At 52.6% G+C, this 21,024-nt stretch overlaps 1 protein-coding gene across 7 annotated transcripts; it reads right to left on the bottom strand.

Annotated features, from left to right (window-relative positions):
* Positions 1–77: 77 nt before the first annotated feature.
* Positions 78–17,183, bottom strand: IL9R (interleukin 9 receptor). 7 transcript variants are annotated; one of them, XM_081820497.1, is made up of 11 exons: positions 15,233–17,182; positions 10,874–11,002; positions 10,456–10,567; positions 10,162–10,340; positions 9,577–9,722; positions 8,981–9,188; positions 8,356–8,464; positions 6,992–7,076; positions 3,912–3,966; positions 3,566–3,815; positions 78–301 (listed from the first exon to the last, which is right to left on the bottom strand). In XM_081820497.1, exons 1-10 carry the CDS (start codon positions 15,258–15,260, stop codon positions 3,787–3,789), a joined length of 1,080 nt encoding a protein of 359 aa, XP_081676623.1. In that variant the 5' UTR covers positions 15,261–17,182; the 3' UTR covers positions 78–301; positions 3,566–3,786. The 7 variants fall into 7 exon arrangements, with proteins under 7 accessions (XP_081676623.1, XP_081676619.1, XP_081676617.1 ...); XM_081820493.1 differs by having other exon boundaries at positions 3,912–5,501; positions 15,233–17,180; XM_081820491.1 differs by having other exon boundaries at positions 3,566–5,501; positions 15,233–17,180.
* Positions 17,184–21,024: the final 3,841 nt, after the last annotated feature.

The raw sequence follows: 21,024 nt of genomic DNA, 5'->3' as shown, positions 1-21,024 counted from the left end.
TATGTCTCTCTCTGTCAAGTAAATAAATGAAATCTTTAAAAAAAAAAAAAGGAAGTCTCCTTCCTTCTCTTTAAAAAAAAAGAAAAAAAGAAAAAAAAATTACACAAAAATTTACTCCAAATGGTCCACACACATACATTTTTTGAATGCAAAGCTGTGAAAATTATAGCTCTACGTAACCTTGGGAGGGGCGCTTGGGCAGCTCAGTCGGTTAAGTGTCCGACTCTTGATCTCAGCTCAGGTCTCGATCTCAGGGTTGTGAGTTCAAGCCCCTCGCTGGGCTCCACGCTGGGCATGAAGCCTACGTAAAAATAAAAGAAAAACTAAAATAAGATAAAAAATAAAACATACATGACCTTGGGTTTGGTGACGAGTTTTAAAACACCAAAGCCAGTCAATGAAAGAAAAAAATTGGTGATGTTTTACTTTAGTACAATGTAAACTATCTACTCTGTGAAAGATCCACTAAAGAAAAGCCACAGGTGGGGAGAAAATGTTTGGAAAACACATCTAAAAAAAGGACTTCAGTGCAAAATATACAAACAAACTCCAAGAGTGAAAAAGAGGACCAACAACCCAATTAAATATGGGTAAAGATCTGAACACACACCTCACCAAATAAGATCTACAGATGACAAATAAGCATACAGAATAACGCTCCACATCATGTGTCATGAGGGAAAAGCAAATTAAAACGATGAGCTAGCACTGCCTATCTAGAGAATATCTTCAGAAAAACAAACAGCGATAGCAACAGGAACTTGCATTCATTGCTGGTGGAATGTATAATGCTGCGGCCGTTTGGGAAGACACTTTAGCAGTTCTTTCCAAAACTACACATAGTCTCACCATGTAAGGCAATAATCACATTCCTGGGTATTTAGACAACTGCTCTAAAAACATATATCCAAGCAAAAACCAGCCTGCAGTTATGTACAGCATCTCTCTTCAAAATGGCCAAATACTTTCCAACAAATCAGGATCTCCTTCAACAGGTGAGTGAATAACCAAGTGAGATCCATGCATGTGTGCAATGGAACACTATTCATCAACAGAAAGGAATGATCTATCGAGCCACGCCAAGACATGGATGAGTCTCACATGCATATTACTGAGTGACAGAAGACAATCTGAATAAACTACATGCTGTACGATCCCATGTGTATGACATTTGGGAAGGAAAAATTATAGAGATGGTAAAGAGCAGTGATTGAGAGTGGTTTGTGGGGTGAGTTGACCAGGAGAATAGGGTGCTGAAAGGAGGTGCTGATGGGCCAGGGGGAAGTGGTCGCTTCTGCTGGGGGAGATCTGCTAGGTGTGTGTGCATAAGTCTGGTCTGAAGTAGCAGTGTCCATGAGAAAAGTCCTTCTCACTCTAGGGGACAAGGGTCTTCCTCCATCACATGTGTCACTATTTCAGGACCAGTTCTTAGGGAGATTGTTTTGAGGGAGTGAGAACATATACATAACATTAAATTTTCTTTTCATTAATTTTTATTTTTAAAATTATGGTAAAATATACATAACATAAAATTTACCATTTTCACCAGTTTTTAAAAAGATTTTATTTTTATTTTTTTTTTAAAGATTTTATTCATTTATTTGAGAGAGAGAGAATGAGAGAGAGCACATGAGAGGGGGGAGGGTCAGAGGGAGAAGCAGACTCTCCGCCGAGCAGGGAGCCCGATGCGGGACTCGATCCAGGGACTCCAGGATCATGACCTGAGCCGAAGGCAGTCGCTTAACCAACTGAGCCACCCAGGCGCCCCTAAAAAGATTTTATTTACTTATTTGACAGAGAGAGCGAGAGAGCACAAGCAGGAGAAACAGTAGAGGGAGAGGGAGAAGCAGGCTCCGATGCAGGGCTCGATCCCAAGACCCTGGGATCATGACCTGAGCCGAAGGCAGATGCTTAACCATCTGAGCCACCCAGGCGCCCCATTTTCACCATTTTTAAGTGAATAAAACTAGCTTCCATTTTTTAGAGAGCAGCCATTTTCATGGGTGTGAAGTGGCATCTCATTGTGGTCTTCATTTTCATTTCCCTGATGTCTGAGGATCTTTTCATGTGTTTGTTGGGGTTGGGTTAGGCAGTGATCTATTGTGTAGGACACCAAATAACATGCAGAATTTAAGAAAATATTTGCGAATGGAATATCTGCTATGAGTTTAGTATCCAGAATATATAAAGAGCTCTTACAACTCAATAATACAAGGACAAGCAACCCAATTAAGAAATAGGACAAGCAACCCAATTAAGAACAGGCTTGTCTCCAAAGAAGATACAGGAGTAGCACATGAAAAGATGCTCAACATCACCAACCATCAGGGAAATGCAAGTCAAAATCACACTAAGGTACCACTTTATACCAGTCAGAATGGCGATTTAAGGGGCCAGTCAGAAGAGCACATGACTCTTTTTTTTCTTTTAATGTATTTACTTATTTTAGAGAGAAAGAGAGAACAAGTGGGAGGGGCAGAAGGAGAGGGAGAGAGAATCCCAAGCAGACCACGACAAGTGCAGAGTCTGACATGGCGCTCGATCGCACGACCCCAAGATCATGACCTGCGCCAAAACCAAGATCAGACACTTAACCGACTGCGCCACCCAGGCACCCAGGCATGGGACTCTTGATCTCAGGGTCGTGAATTCAAGCCCCACTTTGGGTGTAGAGATTACTTAAAGAAAGAAACTTAAAAAACAAAACAAATTTAAAAAAAAAGGACACTAACAATAGTTGGTGAGGATGTGGAGAAATTAGAACGCGAGTACATTACTGATAGAAAATGTTGAAGTCACTGTGGAGAACAGTTTGGCAGTTGTTCAAAAATTCTAAACATGGAGTTACCATATGATCTAGCAATTCCACTCCTAGGAATATACACAAAAATATAGAAAACAGGTATTGAAACAAAAACTTTTACATGAATATTCCCAGCAGCATTTCTCACAACAGAGAAAAAGTGGAAACAACCCAAATGTCCAACAGAAGGGTGAATAAACTAAATGTGGTCCATCCACACAATGGAATAACATTTAGCCACAATAAGGATTGGGGTGCCGATACTGCAAAGTGGGTGAACCTCAGAAACACTACGCTGAGGGAGAAGGCTGTGCAGAAGGTCACATATTGTATGACTGCATTTATACAAAATGTTCAGAAGCGGTGAATCCACAGAGAAAGGAGGTAGGCAAGGGGCTATATAGGATAGGTCACATGGAGAGCCCAGTGGGGAGTGACTGCTTAACAGGAAGGGGATTTCCTTTGGGAGTGAGGACGGTTGGACCATATTATGCACGTACTAAATGTCACTGAATTATACACTTCAAGAGTTATGGTTAAATTATGTGGATTTCACCACATTGAAAAACAAAGAGGGGCTGGCTCAATCAGTGGAGCATGGGATTCTTGATCTTGGGGCTGTGGGTTCAAGCCCAACACTGGGTGTAGAGATTACTTAAAAATAAAAAAATATTTAAAAAAAGAAAAAAGAAAGAAAGAGAAACCATTGCACATCCTCCCTTGCCCAGGAGAGTTCCCTTCCCTCACAGCCCTCAGTCTGACCTTCCAGGCCCTCCACAGTCCAGCCAGCCACGTTTTGGACACTTGAGCTCCAGCCTCGCCATGCCCCCAACTCCTCGAAACACCAGCCACGTCAGGATTTCAGTTCCCCAGTGCTCTCTGACCCCTTCAGTGCCCAGGGCTCAGCAACTTCCTCATCCCAAGGTCTTCAAACCTTGCTCTGCTGCACACTGGATCTCGGCACACGGTGTCCAAGGGTCGTCTCATCTCAAAAGGGGGACGCTAGCATTTCCTGGGCACAGAGGTGTGCAGGTGACTTGCTCAGGTGAACTCACAGCAGCACAAGGAGGTATTGCTCGTCCTGAAGGGGCAGGCGTGGCTCACCTACCGTCACACAACCTCCAAGGGGCTGCAGGCTCACGCTCCGGCCCAAAGCCAGGTCTCTGGGTGCCACAGACAGAAAATGTGTGACTCACAGGAACAACGTCTCTGGCCACACAGAAGAGGCGTCCCCGCTGTGGGGGTCACTTGTCACATGCGGGTGGCCTAGGTTCCCTGGGAACCCACAGGAGCCACACAGATGCTGCTATAATACCCCAGCCCAGGGCTCCCCAGGGGTCGGCCCCAGGAAGTGGATTCACGCTATTTTTTTTAATCCTCGGTTAGAACTGAAGATGTCTGCACCTCACTTCCGTCTACACCCTTCCCGTTCTCTACCTGCTAAAAATACATTCTGGGTCCTGCCTCACCCCTGCTGACCACCATCTGGCTCCGCTGAGGCTCCCCACAAAACCGCGGGGGCTCCACAGGCACGCAGAGGGGAGGGGATGCCTGTCTGACGCAGAGGGGGCCTTTGCCTGGGGAGCCTGGGGCCACAGGTGCTTTTTTCTGTGCAGACCGCAGGGGTCACCAGAGCCCCACGGGGAGATGCCCTCTCTATCTGGGCACCCAGAGAGGGACCGGCCTCCATTTGATCCTCCTTTTCCAACATCAGCACCTCCCACCCCAGAAAGCCCAAGAGCAGACAGAGCCCATCCCCCTGCACCTCCTCTGGGCCCCTCTCCCGTCCAGCAGCCAGTTCTTGTCATCTCAGTAGGAGAGGTACCTCAGGAGGGTACGGAAAGAGGTCATAGCACCACCTCATCTGTGTCTGCTGGGAGCAAGCTGGCCCTTTAAGGGGGTGAGGGCAGAACAGGTGTGGGGCTAACACCCCCTGCTCAGAGGGGCCTTGATGGAGCCAGAGGGCAGGGAGGGAAGTGGTGGGCCCGGAGTGGGGGCTGGGTAGCAGGATGCTGAGGGGAGGGGAGGGAGGAGGGGTCGTCTGCCTGCCTGCCTCCATCCGGACAGGATGTCTGTGCAGGGGCTTCATTCTCAGAGAAACTTTAGTCCATTTTCCACAAAATGGATTTTATGCAGCTGGCCCAAGTCGGGGTCCCAGGTCAAACCCAGTAGGAGCGAAGAAAAGGCCCTGCGGTCCTCACGGGACGCATGCAGTGGGGTCTTGCCTCTCACTGTGACCGACCCCCCCAGGACTACTTCCTCACCAGGTGTCCAGATTCTGCTGGTCACAGGAAAGGCCACAGGCCGAGGCCGGGCTGGGCTCCGAGCTCTGGGTGTTTCCTGGGAAGGTGGAGGGGTGGCAGTCCCCAGAGCAGCCCAGGGCCCAGTAGTCGCCACTGCTGCCCTCTGACTGTGGGGAAGCTGGCCTGCTGGGGATCGAGGGGGCCCAGTCCTCCTGTGGCAGGTAGGCAGGAGGCTGCCCTCTCTGTTCCACATGCCCAGCTAGCAGCACCGCCTCAGGGAGGCCGGCGCCAGGGCCCTCCTCCTCTTCCTCCAGGGCCACTGACTGCCAGGGATCCGCTGGGTCGTAGGTCAGCCACGCAATGACCTCCTGGACACCAGGCTCCGAGACTCCTCGTGGGGAACCGACACAGTCCTGGCTCGGCAGCAGACCGGTTCTGTGGGCCCCTATCCAGGTCTACAACAGAGAGCGTGGGGGGGTGGGAAGGGCTCAGGCAGCCTGTTTGGGACTCTCCCTGGAAGCAGCCTCCCCTCCTCCTCCAGAAAGGTCTCCTGACATCCTCACCCAGAGTCCAAGCAACAACTATGCTTGGAACATTCTATCTTGCCCGCCATGTGCCAGCCCACCCTCAGCCCGGGACCCCGAGTCCCTTCAGGACCCTCAGCAATCCCCCACCTCCCTGCCTGGTGCTCACAGCAGCCTGACACAGGGTACAGGTGGTGACAGGTGCCGAGGACAGAGAAAACCCTGGTTGCTGCTCCAGGCACTCCCACGAGCTACAGACGCTGGGCACCCTCTCCTGGACCCCCCTCCCCGCCAACACACACACTGGGAGACGCTGTGGGAACAGCACCTTTGGGCTGAGGGCAGCAGACCTGGATCCCTCCGTGGAGCCACAGGAGGCCCCCACCTCCCAAAGGAAAGTATTTCCTAGGTGGGACCAGGAACCCCCACCAAATGGACCACACATACCTCACCCTCTGTCTGCCCTGATCCCTGAGAGCCGACCCGTGGCTACAGCCCACCACCTGAGGGGTCTAAGTAGCCTGGCAGGTGACATGGGTCTACAGAGGAGGTTTTGTGGGGAGCCTCAGCAGAGCCAGATGGTGGTCAGCAGGGGTGAGGCAGGACCCAGCTGTGTGCAGCCCAGATGACACATTCCAGGACGATCACCTCAGGGGTCTTGACAGTGACGGCCCCTGTCTGGGAGAAGGAGGTGGCCTCCACCAAGGACAAAATGCTCAGCTTTAAGCTTTGAGTTATACTTTTGGACAACAATCTTGAAACCTGGGCTCCCTTTTTAAATTTTTTTTCTGGGCTCCCTTTTGAGAGACACAAGGGGGAGGCAGGGGGATGGGGAAGGACCCCAGGAAGCATATCATCCCATCCTCTGCCCACAGTGGGGAACCCGGGACCACTTGGGGGAGCTTCTCCCCGCCCCCTCCCATCCAAGGGGCAGGGACCACCAGGCCAGTGGGAAGGGCAGGGGTCTGATGCCCCACAAAGGGGGAGATGGGGGGTGTGCCAGCATGCTACCCATGGGGACCAGGAGGGGCCAGGCACTCCCCAGTGACCCCCAGAGCAGGAGCCCGCAGACCACTGAGGGCCCCAGGGACAGCACGAGCACCAGGCCCTCCCCACAGACGTCTTCAGAGGAGAAGCCGGGACAGGCGATAGTTTGCACTAAAACAGGACCATGTACCTCCCAGGGGCTGCTACCCCAAGACAAAAAGAAACCCGCAAGAGAGAATAAAGCTAATTGTTCTGATGCATTTGAGACACAGTGTGTAAATTTAAACCCACTACGTGTACCAAAAAAGCTCAAAGCACTGACAAAGGCCCCATACTAGCCCCCAACTCTCACCCGAAGCCCACATCCTGGGCAGGCCAGACACGTGGGCGACCCCAGCCCCTCCCCCAACCCCTGCCGTGGGCTGTGCACGCACCTGGAAGTCCCCATTGTGCACACTGTAGAGGGACTGGAAGAAGGCCCCTGGAGAGGGCACGTTGCGGTAGAAGCTTCTCTTCACCCTGAGGCCAAGAGAGGACAGCTGGAGGCCTCTGCACACCCAAGGAGGGGTCCTCGGAGGCCCAGCTCCAGGAAGCGTGAGGCCCCCGTGGGAGCTTCACCCCCTTCCCGCCGCCCTGCCTCATCCGTGCTGATGCCTCTCTGGCCTCTCATTGGGTCCAAACCTGTTCTTGGGGCAAAACCCAACACTTGCCCCTGTGGCCTCCCAGGCTAATGACCCCGTACAACAGACTTACACCAAGACACGCGTCCTTTACGGGGTGAGTAGTGATGGTGGGTTTAAGGCCACAGGGTGACTGTTGTGTCCTCATCCCACCTGACTCCTCCCTGAGCAACAGAGCCACGGGCCCTCCCACAAGGAGGTAGCCCAGGCCTCCAACACAACAGGTCCAAATCAGCCTCACCAGCTTCCCAGGGGAGGAAGCGGCCCCTCCAGGTCCCCACCTCGCAGATCACCGGTCCTAGCTCATCTGCCCCCTCAGCTTCTCTTCCTAAGGCCTGGTGGCTCCCTCCACTTTGCTCCCTCTCTGCTTCTCCTGCCCTCTCCAGCCAAATTGCTGCCCCCGGGCCACCACCACTGGCCTCCGGGTGGGTCCTCCCCATCTCCCTGTACCCCCAAACTCTATCCTCAAAATACAAAGCAGATCTTGTCGCACACCGTTTCCCATGCTTAAAGAGCTTTCCTCTGCTCCCAGGTCACATCTGGCCAGCATCAACACCCCCACCCCCCAACACCCACACGCCCCAACACCCCCACCCTCAGCCCTCACCACCCCCACCCCCACCCACCACCCACCCCGCTCCCTTAGGCCAACTTCCTCTCACCCTTTCTGCTGCCAGTCCGCACCTGGTCGGTCTCCTACGGGCCCCCTCCTACAACCTGACATGAGTGATTTACTCCAAATGGGCCCTGGGTCTGTTTTGTACTCTGGGGCGTTCACCAGGGTCCTGAGCACAGGACTATGTTTTCATAGGAGGCATTTAAAAATCAGCAAACCACAGAGCACCTCCAGAGGCAGGAGATGAGGACCTTGGGTGACTTCGTCCCAGTGAATCTGGGTCCCTCTGAGCCTCTTCGGGGCCCTACTGCCCCCAACACACCTGACAAGTGGGTAACTCTCCCCAGGTCCAGGGCAGAGGCTTAAAAACCCCCACCCCGTCCAGGACCAGATGGAGGGTAGGGATGGCTGGTTTGGCCCAAGATGCCCCACCTACCACACACGCACACGTGCACACACTAACACATTCACACACACGCACACGCACACCTTGGCTACTGACCTGGGTGAAAGCTTGAACACGAGGTAGGTCAGGCTGGTCAGCAGCAGAAAGACGGCTATAGCAACAAGGGCACTGCTGTTGGGTTGCCCCCGAGGTGAGAACAGGGGGCCTGTGGGCAGGAAGGGCCAGGCTTGTGAGCCTCCCTGGCCCCAGGACGTTCCTTCAAATCCACACGGCAAAGCCCCCATAGGAGTGCTCTGGGCCATAGTGGAAATTTTCTCATAGACCACAGGAGTTGTGTCATGCCTGCTCATGAATCACCCACCCCTGGGCCTCACCTCCTCCATCTGCAAGGTCATCAGGGCCAGTCACCCTCCCTAGCAGGTCACAAGGGTCAGCCCAGCCCTCCCAAGGAAGGTGAGACCATGTCCAGGCTCCAGAGACGGAAGCAGAGGCCCGGCGTGCCACCCTGGGCCACACTCACTCCCAGGGACAGACAATAGCTACAGGTTCCAAGAAGCCCAACGCTTGGCAGGTGTTTGTTTCCTCCTTAAAAATCTCAGATCTCCAGGGGAGAGTGGTCATCCAGGGCAGGACCGCCTCAGGGAGGGGGCTCCGGGAGGGTGGAAGGGGGGACGCTATGACGCACGAGGGAGCAGAGGCCCTCTGGGAGGGAGACTCCCACCTCGGGCAGGGCTCTGGGGAGAGGGGAAGCACACAGGCTGGCTCCATTCGCTCCACTGGCCCGCATAGCACTGCTCCTCCACCGTTTCATCCTCCGGGGTGGCCATCTGGACCCGCAGGCGGGCCTCATAGCTGGAACCGGGGTCCAGCTCGGCACCTTCGAGGGTGAGCCAGGTCACCCCGGCAATGTGAGCCCTGTGCCGGGCCTGCTGTGGGGTAGAGGACAGTTAGCAGGTGCGGAGGGTGGGACAGGGCCATCGGCCCTCAAGAACACACAGGCACACGTACACACGACCACGCCCAGGCACGTGGGCACATGCACCCATGCACGCCACCCAGGCCCGTAAGCACACACACTCACGACCCCCGTGCATACTGACGCACGTGCACGAACAGGCTCACTACACTCTCACTCCTATACATAGGCATAGCCTGTGCACACTCACCTCACATACAAACACATGTGTGCAGTCACGCTCCTAGCTCTGATCACCCCCCTCCTCATTAGTCCAAGTTGACACCCTCCTAAGTGGGGGGGGTGGCCCCGAGCTGCCACTCCCAGGAGAGAGGCCCCTGGAGTAGTCGGCCCAGCTCTACCTCCCAGGCCTCTTCCCGCTTCTTGAAGGCCAGCTCGTAGCTGAGGAGGGAGGTCAGGGGCTCCAAGGCAGGACTGACGCTCCAGGTCAGGACACAGTAGTCAGAGCTGACATTGCTCCGTAAGTCAGAGGGAGGGTCCAACTTCACTGAAACAGAGTGAGGTGACATGTGGCTGTGTCTGTCAGCATGCCCAGGACTGCGGGGTCTGAAGGGTGCTGGGGGCCTCACTAGCGGGCAGGTCTCTGTCTCCCAGTGAGGCCCCGGGTGAGACAAGAGCCCCTGCAGCCAGACAGGGTGATTTTCAAATCTTGCCTGTCTCTTCCTTCATAAGCTCCTGCTGGAAATGCTTCCCAGTGTCTTACTGGAGTCCTTCCTGCTGTGACTAAAGTGCATTTCAACCCCATCTCTCCAGCAAGCAGTGGGCCCTCCCCTCCCAGGGGCCCAGCCTGCTCCCAGCCCTGGGGTCTCTCTTAGTCGGGACACAGAACTTTCACTGGGCCGTGGAGGTTAAGGGCAATGGGACCTTGCCCCCCAATCCCCATGAAGCCAGGATGTTCCCGTCAAGGCACCCAGACCAGGCCTCACCATGTCTCCAGGGCAGGTACTGTGGGTCCACCAGGCTGACCTGCTCCCTCCCAGAGACGTAACGGTGGAAAGTGATGGTGAAGTTGTCGGAAGGCACGAGCACCTCCTTGGGCGGCAGCACCACGGTGCACTCACTGGCCCGGAAGACACATCTATGCTTGCTGCCCAGCGCGTGGTTGCTGGAAAGGGTGTATGTTGGCACCAAGGGGCCACCGCACCAGCCCGGCCCTTGCTGCTGCTACCATGGGGCTCCCACCCTCATGGTCCTCCTGAAGCCTGGTCCTCCAACCTCACCTGGTAAAGAGAAGCCAGGGACTGGGGCCCTGACCCAGCTCTGGGGCAGACCAGTGGCAGTCAATCCTTAAGATGTTGTTGCTGAGGCAGGTGAAAGATCCAGCCCCGAGCCCTGGGAACAGTGAGGGTGTGGAGCCCACAGTGGCTGCTTCAGGGCAGGATTAGGACCTGCAGCTGACACTCTGACAGGGCAGTCCCCCAAGAATGATCCCAGGAGAAGGCATCAAGGGCAGGGCTGGGAGCTGATGGGCTCTGACCCATGAGGCATGGGTGGGAATGAAGTCCAGGCTGGTCCCTGGAGAACAGGCCCCAGCACGGTTCCAGCCAAACCCTTCCCTGTGGAGTGAGACAGATGACAGCCCTGCCCCCCAAGCTCTCCACCAACCCACCTCACAAGACACTACTGCCCAGCCCTCACCTCCTCCTTCTCCTTGGACGGAGTCTCCCAAGCCGACCCAAGTGCCGAAGCAGGTGCAGATCAGGAGCCAAGTGCTCAACTCTCGCATCAGGGCCTCACTCTCCAAGGTCCATCCTGCAAGGGACTGGGCTGAGGGCACCCCCCATGAGATCCTCCCTAGGAGGGCCGCTCCCTGGGGGCATGCTCCCCATGAGATCCTCCCCAGGAGGGCTGTTCCCTGTGGGGCATGCTCCCCACGAGATGCTCCCCATTAGATCCTCCCAGGAGGGCTGCTCCCTGTGGGGCATGCTCCCCATAAGATCCTCCCCATGAGATCCTCCCCAGGAGAGCTACTCCCTGTGGGACATGCTCCCCATGAGATGCTCCCCATGAGATCCTCCCCAGGAGGGCTGCTCTCTGTGGGACATGCTCCCCATGAGATGCTCTCCATTAGATCCTCCCCAGGAGGGCTGCTCCCTGTGGGGCATGCTCCCCATTAGATCCTCCCCATGAGATCCTACCCAGGAGGGCTGCTCCCTGTGGGGCATGCTCCTCATTGAGAGCTCTGAGCAGGTCACCACCTATACCCTCCCCATGTCCCATCTCAGGGATTGAGCACCACGGCCTGAGCTGTACTCCTAAGAAACTGAAGCTCTGAAAGATCCATATGGCTACAGTGTATAGCATGGTGCCCTGAACAACAGATCTCCTGGTGGGCTCTGGACTCTGAGCCAGCTATGTGTGTGAGTCGGCCTAGAAGGCTCCTCTCTGGGATGGGCATCCTCTGCCAGCACAGAACCCCGGTTGCTGGGCCCGGGTCCTGTCACACAAGGAGGCAGGGTCACGGGAACCTTGTGCCGACTGTGTAGCACGCATCATACGCTTGCATTCCCACAGCAGCCTGTGAGGTGGGGGACGGTCCCAATTACAGACAAGCAAGCTGAGTCCCAAGGAGGGCAAACGCCTTGCCCAAGGTCACACGGCCAACATCTATCTACACATCCTCTCTCCCTGCTGTATCCTTAAATAGAGACCCATTCCAGTGTTCTGACTTAGGACTACGTAGGAGGACGGCGGAGGGGTGTCCGTGCAACAGACAGCACTCCCTAAGCTCTGTCGGCCGCACCCTTGTTCTGAGCCACCTGCCCTGTGAGCGGGAGCACCTCAGGGGAGCAAGGCTTGCGGTGCTGGAGTGCCAGCCTGAGCAACAGGATCCCTTGGGGGGACCAGAGGTTAGCTAGAGACCAAGGGGCTGGGTGTTAGGAAGTGCCTGGGTGCAGGGAGGCTGTTGATGTCCTATCACCCCATTTGTAGCTCCAGATGGTGCGCTGATAGTTCCTAAGCAGGAAGCAGGGCCAGCCTGGTTATGCAAGCCTGATGGGTGATAAGGAGGCAAAAAAGCAGCAGATGTGCTCACAGACCACAGAACGTAAGCCCTCAAGGAGCGCGCACACACTCAGGCAGCAGACAGCACCCCAACGCCCAGCAGCCTATCCGTGCACCCACAGGACAGACCCCCATTAAGATCGAGGCTCAGGAAGACTGCACCCTCATCATCCGGCACCACCAGCCACAGCACGGGAGGCTGCAGCAAGTTTACCCCAACAGCATCTGCCCCTTCCCGCACAGTGATTGGGTGGAGATGACAAAGCAGCCTGACATCAGCCCACGGTCAGGGTGTATGATGACAGAAGCAGAGTGAGCACCAAGATCTGGGGGGCCTGAGGCACGGCAGCCACTCCCCGGCTGAGAGTGGACCCAGGCCCCGGGTGGAGGGACCCCTCTGTCTCTGCAGAACTGGGCCAGCCCTGCCACAGCCCAGGAGCGGATGGTTCGAGAGCATGGGGTGGGGTGGCTCCAAGCTCAGCAGGCCCCAGGGCAGGGACGACCGAGAGCTACCAGGGCCAGGACCCACTCTGGGTGAGCAGCAGAGACTGACACAGGGCCGCTTCTCCTCTGAGAACTCTTTCCACAGAGAACCCTTCTGCGTCTGCAAAGTGAGCTGGGCAGGGCGGGCTGCCACCCCACCCCCCAGGTGTGGAAGCCAAGACCAGGGGCAGCAGCAACTTGCCCGACATCGGCACCTGGTACCTCTGTTCTTGGCACACGTCCAACCAGTTGCCACACAAGCCCAGGAGCTACCCACCTTGCCCAGGGCACCACTGGTCTGTCTTTCCTCGGGGCTACCCACATCCTTGACAACAGACACTAGGTCGGGCGGTGTAGAAACCCTCATCCCCATACCCCTGGTCCTGGAACAGGCCCTGGGATGACATCAGGGAGACCTAATCACAGCTCAGACAACACCAGACAATCTTGCAGGATGGCTGTCAGAGCAGGAGGACCGAAGCCAGTGTCTCCCCCTTGGGACAGTCCTGCTGGGGAGCATGACTGACACCACCACCCAGCACCGCCCCCCCCTCAGGTCTGTGGACACTGCCTTCAGCCCATCTCAGGACCCATCTCCTCCATGATCTCAGGGTCAAGGTCTGGCCATGAGGTCTGACCACTAGGGCCTTGCAGCTGGACCCCTGCATCAGAACCCACACACACTGCCAGACCTGCAGACACAGCCCCTCACCCTCCCGGCCTTCACACCCTGAGTACTCACCTGATGCCAGGGGACTGCCTGCCAGAGCAGGGCGCCCTTGTTAACACGCCCTCCAAGCTGGCTTCACGCCAATTCCTGCATCCACTTACTGTCCCCTCCTACACATACTCTATTTTTAAGGGAGTGATATCCATCAAATTCCCTCCAGAGGAATGGAGGTTGCTCTTTCAGTGCACACTTATCTAGCACTTTCTTCTCTCCGCTGGGGAAGGAAGAAGAAATTCCAAGAACCAGATACATGAGGACATGGGGATTGTGCTAAAAAGTGAGACAGGAGGTGGAAGGAGTCCCCCCTCCCAGCTCTAGGCCACACAAGTGCATGTGGGCAACTCTAGTGCTGGTGGGAACCGCCAGTACTGTTGGCAGAAAGGGCTGGAAGACTGAGCTTCCTACAGCGATGCGGACGGCGGGCAGGAGAGGTGGAGGCAGAAGGCCGGGTGGGGTGAGTGCAGGCAAGGTGCAGGGAAGGCTGAGGGGAGGGAGAGGTGGCCCAGGGAGCACCTTCCACATGCTTCCTGAGAGGGGTGAGCAGGAGGGGCGGCTGCACCTGGAAGGCGCATGTCTGGGGGCCATGGAGATGGACAAGCTGGGCCCAGACGCGCCTCAGGTGGACAAAGACATGGACGGGGGAGGGCCCCAGGGCAGGAGGAAGAAGAGAGCTGAGGATGGAGGTCTGAGGGGCACAGACAGAGGGGGTCCAATGGAACTCATTTTGGGTCCCCTGCGGGTCTAATCCCCGTCATACTGTCCCCTCTGCCTGACTTCCTTCTGGATCACATGCCTCTTCCTTCATGAAGTCCTCCTGAGCCCCCCCAGTGTCTCTGTGGCCAGACCAGACACCCCCTAGTGAGGCCAGTCAGCTCAGGAAAGGAGCAGGGGAGCAGGTAATGCTTTGGGAAAGGTCTAGAATAAGGGTTCTGAGGGGCCTGGGGGCAAAAGGGGGGAAAATGATGCACCTGCTCTTCCCGCACCTGTTAACTGACCTCCTCTGCCCAGAAACCCCTCACAGCCCCTTTGCAGCCACGTCAGCAAAGCCCACTGTTACGCTACCTCTTAACACCAGGCTCTTCCAGGGTGAGACCCGTCCAGTTTACATTGTGCCCCCTGCACCTAGCCCCAACAGGAAAAGAAATGCATCCTGAACACCCCTACAGATGCTGACCGTGCCTCTAGACAGTGTTAAAGGTCCAGACCCCTGGGAAGAGGGCTCTGGGACGTTACATGAGCACACACCCTCACCTCCCCTTCCTCTGCTTGGCTGAGCTGACCTCCCTTCTGGGATCCCACCCTCACCTGCTGCCCGCGCACAGCTCCAAGGGGGGATCCCCGGACTCTGGCTCCTCTTCTGCGTGAAGGCCTCCCACGGACATGGGAGTTTGAAGGGGTTTTGCCAGCCCCATCACCTGGACCTCACCTCCACTCCAGGCCACCACAGCTCAGACCATCTGGCCCCAGGACGAGCCCCCGCTCAGTTACTGAGGAAGCAAAGTCTCTTCCACACCGAAAAACTCTGCCTAACAAACTCAGTACCCTTCCCTCTGCCCAGCAATACTGAGGCCTGGAAGCAACAGCCTGTCATTCTTCAGCAAATATGGCCAACATGCTGTCTCTGGGAGACACCCAAGCCCAGGACACTGGAGGAGGTAAGACCAGGGTGATGACCCTAACGGCTTCCAAGGTTCATCCCCAGGCTCTTCCTGGGGCCCAGGGATGGCAGGCAGTCCGCCCTCTCTGCCACCAGCTCAGGCTGACTTGACGGCCAGACTCACCTTCCCAGATGCATCTGCTGGGCCCCATGGCAAGTCCGAGGGGCCCCCAACCCTCCAGACCTGGAAGTGACCGTCCCTGTGTTTGCAGCAAAGCCTCTGAGCCTGATTCAGGATATAACTGCAGTGAGCAGTGACGTGAGCCTCCCACGGCGGGCTTACACAGGCCGCCCACATCTGAAACCACAACGCAGAGCACAGCAGCTGTCCCAAGGGGGCTGAGAGACAACTACCACCACTAAGCCTAACCCCGGGGATTAGGAGGTGGGATGACCCTTCATTCCCCACGACACTGAAGGTTGCTAAACATGGACTCTGGGGATCTGTCCACTGATTGCCAGAGTGTGTGCTGTATTCCTTCCAAGAAACACCCCTGGAGAGGGTGTTAAACACAAAAGTGATGCACTCTCATTTAAAGAAAAACAAGTAATTCAAAATAAAAAATGAGTCCCCTTTATCTCACCCAAGAGAGAGCCTCTGTGAGAAGTTAGGTGCAAGTCCTTCCGGACAAAGATGAAGTGCAAACAAACGCACACTTTACTGGGCTCATAGCTTTGCAGACTCCTTGTTCCTCTGGCTATTTTCAACATCCTTCTAGGTCAGCACATAAAAACCATTAATGGTAGCATATGCCATGGTTCAATAATCCTACTGATAGACATTTGGATTGCTGCTTATATATACTATTTTTATTTTTTGAAACAAGACATGTAACATTATGTTAATTTCCAGTGCATATGCAATTTTAGACAAAGGTAGTAAACAATTCTGGGCATGGATCTTTAATCACCAGAGTGAGTACCTCTGTACAAATAATTCTAGGGGTAGGACTATGGGATCTAAAGTTCAGCATTTTAATGGGACGCCTGGGTGGCTCAGTCGTTAAGCGTCTGCCTTCAGCTCAGGTCATGATCCCAGGGTCCTGGGATCAAGCCCCACATCGGGCTCTCTGCTCCACGGAAAGCCTGCTTCTCCCTCTCCCACTCCCCCTGCTTGTGTTCCCTCTCTCACTGTATCTCTGTCAAATAAATTTTAAAAATCTTTAAAAAAAAATAAAGAAAAATAAAGTTCAGCATTTTAAAATACTGATACTACCAAGTGGCACTGCAAAAACGTACCAACTTCTGCTCCTACCAGAAGTTTAAGAATGCCTGTCACCAACAGTGCACATTATCAGTTTTTTTCATCTTTGCCTATCTGATAGGCAAACATATTTCAATGTTGCTTTCATTTACACTTCACGGATAATTAGTGAAGATATGCATCTTTTCATTTACTTATTGGCGGTATGTTCTTTGGGGTACCAAATAAGGTCACACTTCAGTGTGCATGTGTGCTCTGTGCATCAACACATCTCAGGTAAGCTTTGGATAGCCCAGAGCTGCAGCTCTGGAGTCTGAGAACAACCAGGACCCACAGAGAGATGAAATCAAAAGTTTAAGCCCATGAAACACCTTAGGAATGGACAGAAACATAAATCACACATCTTTTTTTTTTTTTTTTTTGAGGTGGGGAGGGGCAGAGGGAGAGGGAGAGAGAGAATCTTAATCAGACTCACACCCAGTGCAGAGCCCCGAAGCAGGGCTCTATCTCATGACCCTGAAATCATGACCTGAGCCAAAAATCAAGAGTCAGACTGAGCCACCCAGGCGCCCCCATGCATCTTTCTAATATTTAAATTTCAGTCAGCCTGGCCCCCATCTTACCCATTACAAGTACATACATTTATATTGACTGGAGCTTCTCTAGTATCCTTATAAAGAGTTTCCGGGGCGCCTGGGTGGCTCAGTCGGTTAAGCGTCTGCCTTTGGCTCAGGTCATGATCTCAGGGTCCTGGGATCAAGTCCCACAACGGGCTTCTTCCTCAGCGGGGACCCTGTTTCTCCCTCTGCCTGCCATTCCCTCTGTTTGTGCTCTCTCTGTCAAGTAAATAAAATCTTAAAAAAAAAAAAAAAACATAAACAGCATACCAACTTTCTTGAATCAAAATTCAGGGTATACACTCTGAAAATAATCTGATAAATGAATTAAATTTTTTTAAATCTTTTTTTTTTAAAGATTTTATATATTTGATAGAGACACAGCAAAAGAGAACACAAGCAGGGGGAGTGGGAGAGGGAGAAGCAGGCTTCCCGCGGAGCAGGGAGCCCGATGTGGGGCTCAATCCCAGGACCCTGGGATCATGACCTGAGCCAAAGGCAGACGCTTAAGAACTGAGCCACCTAGGCGCCCCAAATGAATGAAATATTTTTAAAAAATGATGGTCAGAAAAATCTGAGCTGAGGGGTGCATGGGTGGCTCCGTCAGTTAGGCGTCTGCCTTCGGCTCAGGTCATGATCCCAGGGTCCTGGGATCCAGCCCCACGTCAGGCTCCTTGCTCAGTGGGAAGCCTGCTTCTTCCCTGCCTGCCGTTCCCCCTGCTTGTGCTTGCTCTCTCTCTCTTTTTCTATCCAGCTCTCTCTGTGTCAAATAAATAAAATCTTTAAAAAAATAAAAAAGAGAGTTTCCAGGGCGCCTGGGTGGCTCAGTTGGTTAAGCAACTGCATTTGGCTCAGGTCATGATCCCGGAGTCCCTGGATCAAGTCCCGCATTGGGCTCCCTGCTCAGTGGGGAGTCTGCTTCTCCCTCTGACCCTCCCCCTCTCATGCTCTCTCTCTCTCAAATAAATCTTAAAAAAAAAAGAAAGAAAGAAAACATTTAAAAAGAGAGAGAGTTTCCTCTCTGACAGGGTCCCCCCCACCTTGTTGAAACTAGAATTTACTACCTTAAGTCCATCAGACCACACCATCCACACCATGAGCCCTCAAGTGGAGACCACAAAGGCTGGAATGGGAGGAAATCCTGGAAGGGAGGAGAGCACCAAATTCTATGTCTAAACTCTACCCCCCAAAACAAACAAACAAACAAACAAACAAACTCTACCAAAATCTCTGGATACTTGTGAGCCACATGTGTACTGGAGAACTCCAAGCAGCACAGCTAAGGTGAAACCACCTGAACGGAAGTTTCAGCTGCTGCCTACATCAGAGACACAGAGTTTACAGCCTGCTTTAAATATAAATAAAAAATCAACACTCTCCAGAGAAACATAACAGAATCTAGTGTCTACAGTCTGTATCATTCACAATTTCCAAGATAAATCCAAGAGTATTAGACATTGAAGAAACAGAACTAGATGACCCACACTTAAGAGGAAAGGTAACCGATGGACACGGACTCCCAGGACTAAGTTGTTGGAATCAGCACAGGTTCTAAAGTAGCTACGCTAACTGTGCTCAAAGATATAAAGGAAAATATGCTCCCAAGGAAGAAACAGGAAACATGGGAGGAGAGAGACACACTACAATAAAGAACCAAGAGAAAACATAGAAGAGAAAAACACAGTATGTTAAATAAAAAGAATACATCGTAACAGTACAGGAAACAAGAAAAACACATAAGCGAGGACATCTGTGAAAGTCAATGCAGTGCCCTTCCTGGGTGATCACCAGGATTACCAGTCCTAACCACGAAGCAGCCATTTAGTATATACATATTTTTTTCCCTTACCCTATTACCAGTGCATACCATTGTGACAAAACCAGAAAAGGGGACCCTGAAAGTCACCCTTTGAAGGCACAGTGTAGATTACCGCATCATCAAACTGGCTGGCAAAGGAACGTTTACTACCCAATGACACTACAGCAGGTCATTGTCATCAGACTACGCACCGAGTCACTGGCACCGCTCTCGACACGGCGCAGAATTTCTTCAAAAAAATTAACTACGAAAATGAAACAACCAATTAAATTTCTGAGGGGCTCATTTGTTAACCAAGCCAGGAAAGCCACTGACTTGTGTTTAATTGCAGCAGTGGTGCAATTGTGGTTGGTGCACAGTGGTGACTTGTGTTTAATTGCAGCAGTTGAAGAAGTGTGTCCAGAGAAAATAAATTTAGGACTCTCGGCCTTTTGGAGAACAGTTCTAAAAGCTAAGGGCACTGGGAGCAACATCAAGTCAATTAAAAATGAGGCGAATGATACGAAGTGATTTCCCTTGATTCTTGATGAATCCTCCAATGTTACTGATATTGCTCAAGTGTCCTTCTGAAAGGTCAATGCCTCGGCCCTGAGCTGGGAAGGGACGGAAGAGTGAGCCTGTGCGCACGGTCTGCGTAGAACCAACTGCAGGCAAGAATATTTTCAGAGCTGAGAAAACACGAATTCAGTAGACCATGGATTGGAATCTGCTAATCCATGTTACAGCAAATTCTCTATGGAAATTATTTGCATCTCTCATCAGTATTGACTCTACTCAATCTACTGCTGATGTCAACAGTTAACTTCATTTGCTGTCCTGCACTTAACCAGCATTCACAGATGCATATTCGCAATCTATTTTGATGACCAGAAATGCTAACTTTGAACCCCAGTTCAGCAAAACGATATCCATTCTTTTCATCAGTAGACCCCCATTACAAAATGCTGTACTCAATTACAATTACATTTTGAATTTTGTTTATAAAAAAGTGGTAGAAGTTTGTTTTCCTAGATTTTGACTCTCGACCCACAGAGTCTAAAATATTTACTATCTGGGCCTTTACAGAAAATGTTTGTAAACCCCTGAAATTGACTATCATCATCACTTTACACACGAGGAAGTGAAGGCAGAGGCTCCGCAGTCTGACCGAGGTCTCACAGCTAAGAAGCAGATATGCAGGGCCGCCTGGGTGGCTCAGTCGTTAAGCGTCTGCCTTCGGCTTGGGTCATGATCCCAGGATCCTGGGATCGAGCCCCGCATCGGGCTCCCTGCTCCGCGGGAAGCCTGCTTCTCCCTTTCCCACTCCCCCTGCTTGTGTTCCCTCTCTCGCTGTGTCTCTCTCTGTCAAATAAATAAATAAAATTTAAAAAAAAAAAGAAGCAGATATGCAGGCCAGCTTCAGAGCACACGACCTTCACCACTGACCCAACAGCAAACACCCACAGAGGAGCTGAGGAAATAAAACTGATGGAAAACAAAACAAAAAACAAGAACTGATGGCATGAACAGAAGCTCCTAAAGGCAACACCCACATTATAAAACTTTTATCGGTATAACCAGAACAAGCTGTTTTGGAAAATAACCAATTAGAGATGAGGGGCTCAGGACCTGGTCTACGTGTTATGGCAAAAAGCAAGCCTTCAGTGTTGGGGCGCCTGGGTGGCTCAGTCAGCTAAGCAGCTGACTCTTGATCTCAGCTCAGATCTTGATCTCAGGGTCGTGAGTTCAAGCCCTGCACTGGGCTCCAGTGTGGAGCTTACTTAAAACAAAACACCATTTTGTCAAACTTCCAAGATTAATCATTTCCAGAAAAGATACCAAGTCCCAAAAATGTACAAATCTGTATCAGAGGTATGAATTCACATCCCATGATTTCATGAGCGAGACTTCATTATTAAGAGATTTGGAAAAGTCATCAAATCCAAGGTCCTGAGCAAGAAACCAATCCATCCACAAACTACCATCCCGTCCCCCTCTAGTCTGGGACGTCCTTTTTCTTTTGCAAGTGAAAAGATGAAGGAAAAAAGTAGAAATATCTTCTATCTAATAAATTTACTGCAATCCTAGGAAATAACAGAAATGATAAACTGAAATCCATGTTATTAGCAATTCTGTGTCCAGGAGAGTCCTAAGTATGGCAGTAGTTTGATGTCTACTTCTCAAAGCATTTAAAACACTGAAAAAACGCTCTCTTGCTGCAGCAACATGAGTGGGAGGACCAGGCGCTGGGCTCAGAGCACAACTCCATGGATCGCTTTAAGAAAATGGCAAAAGCT

This window comes from Leptonychotes weddellii, chromosome 5 (assembly GCF_054177405.1).
Source record: "Leptonychotes weddellii isolate Sample4059 chromosome 5, ASM5417740v2, whole genome shotgun sequence".
NCBI classification, from domain to species: Eukaryota; Metazoa; Chordata; class Mammalia; order Carnivora; family Phocidae; genus Leptonychotes; species Leptonychotes weddellii.
The sequence above is the reverse complement of the archived record's forward strand: the minus strand, read 5'-3'. Positions and strand labels throughout refer to the sequence as shown.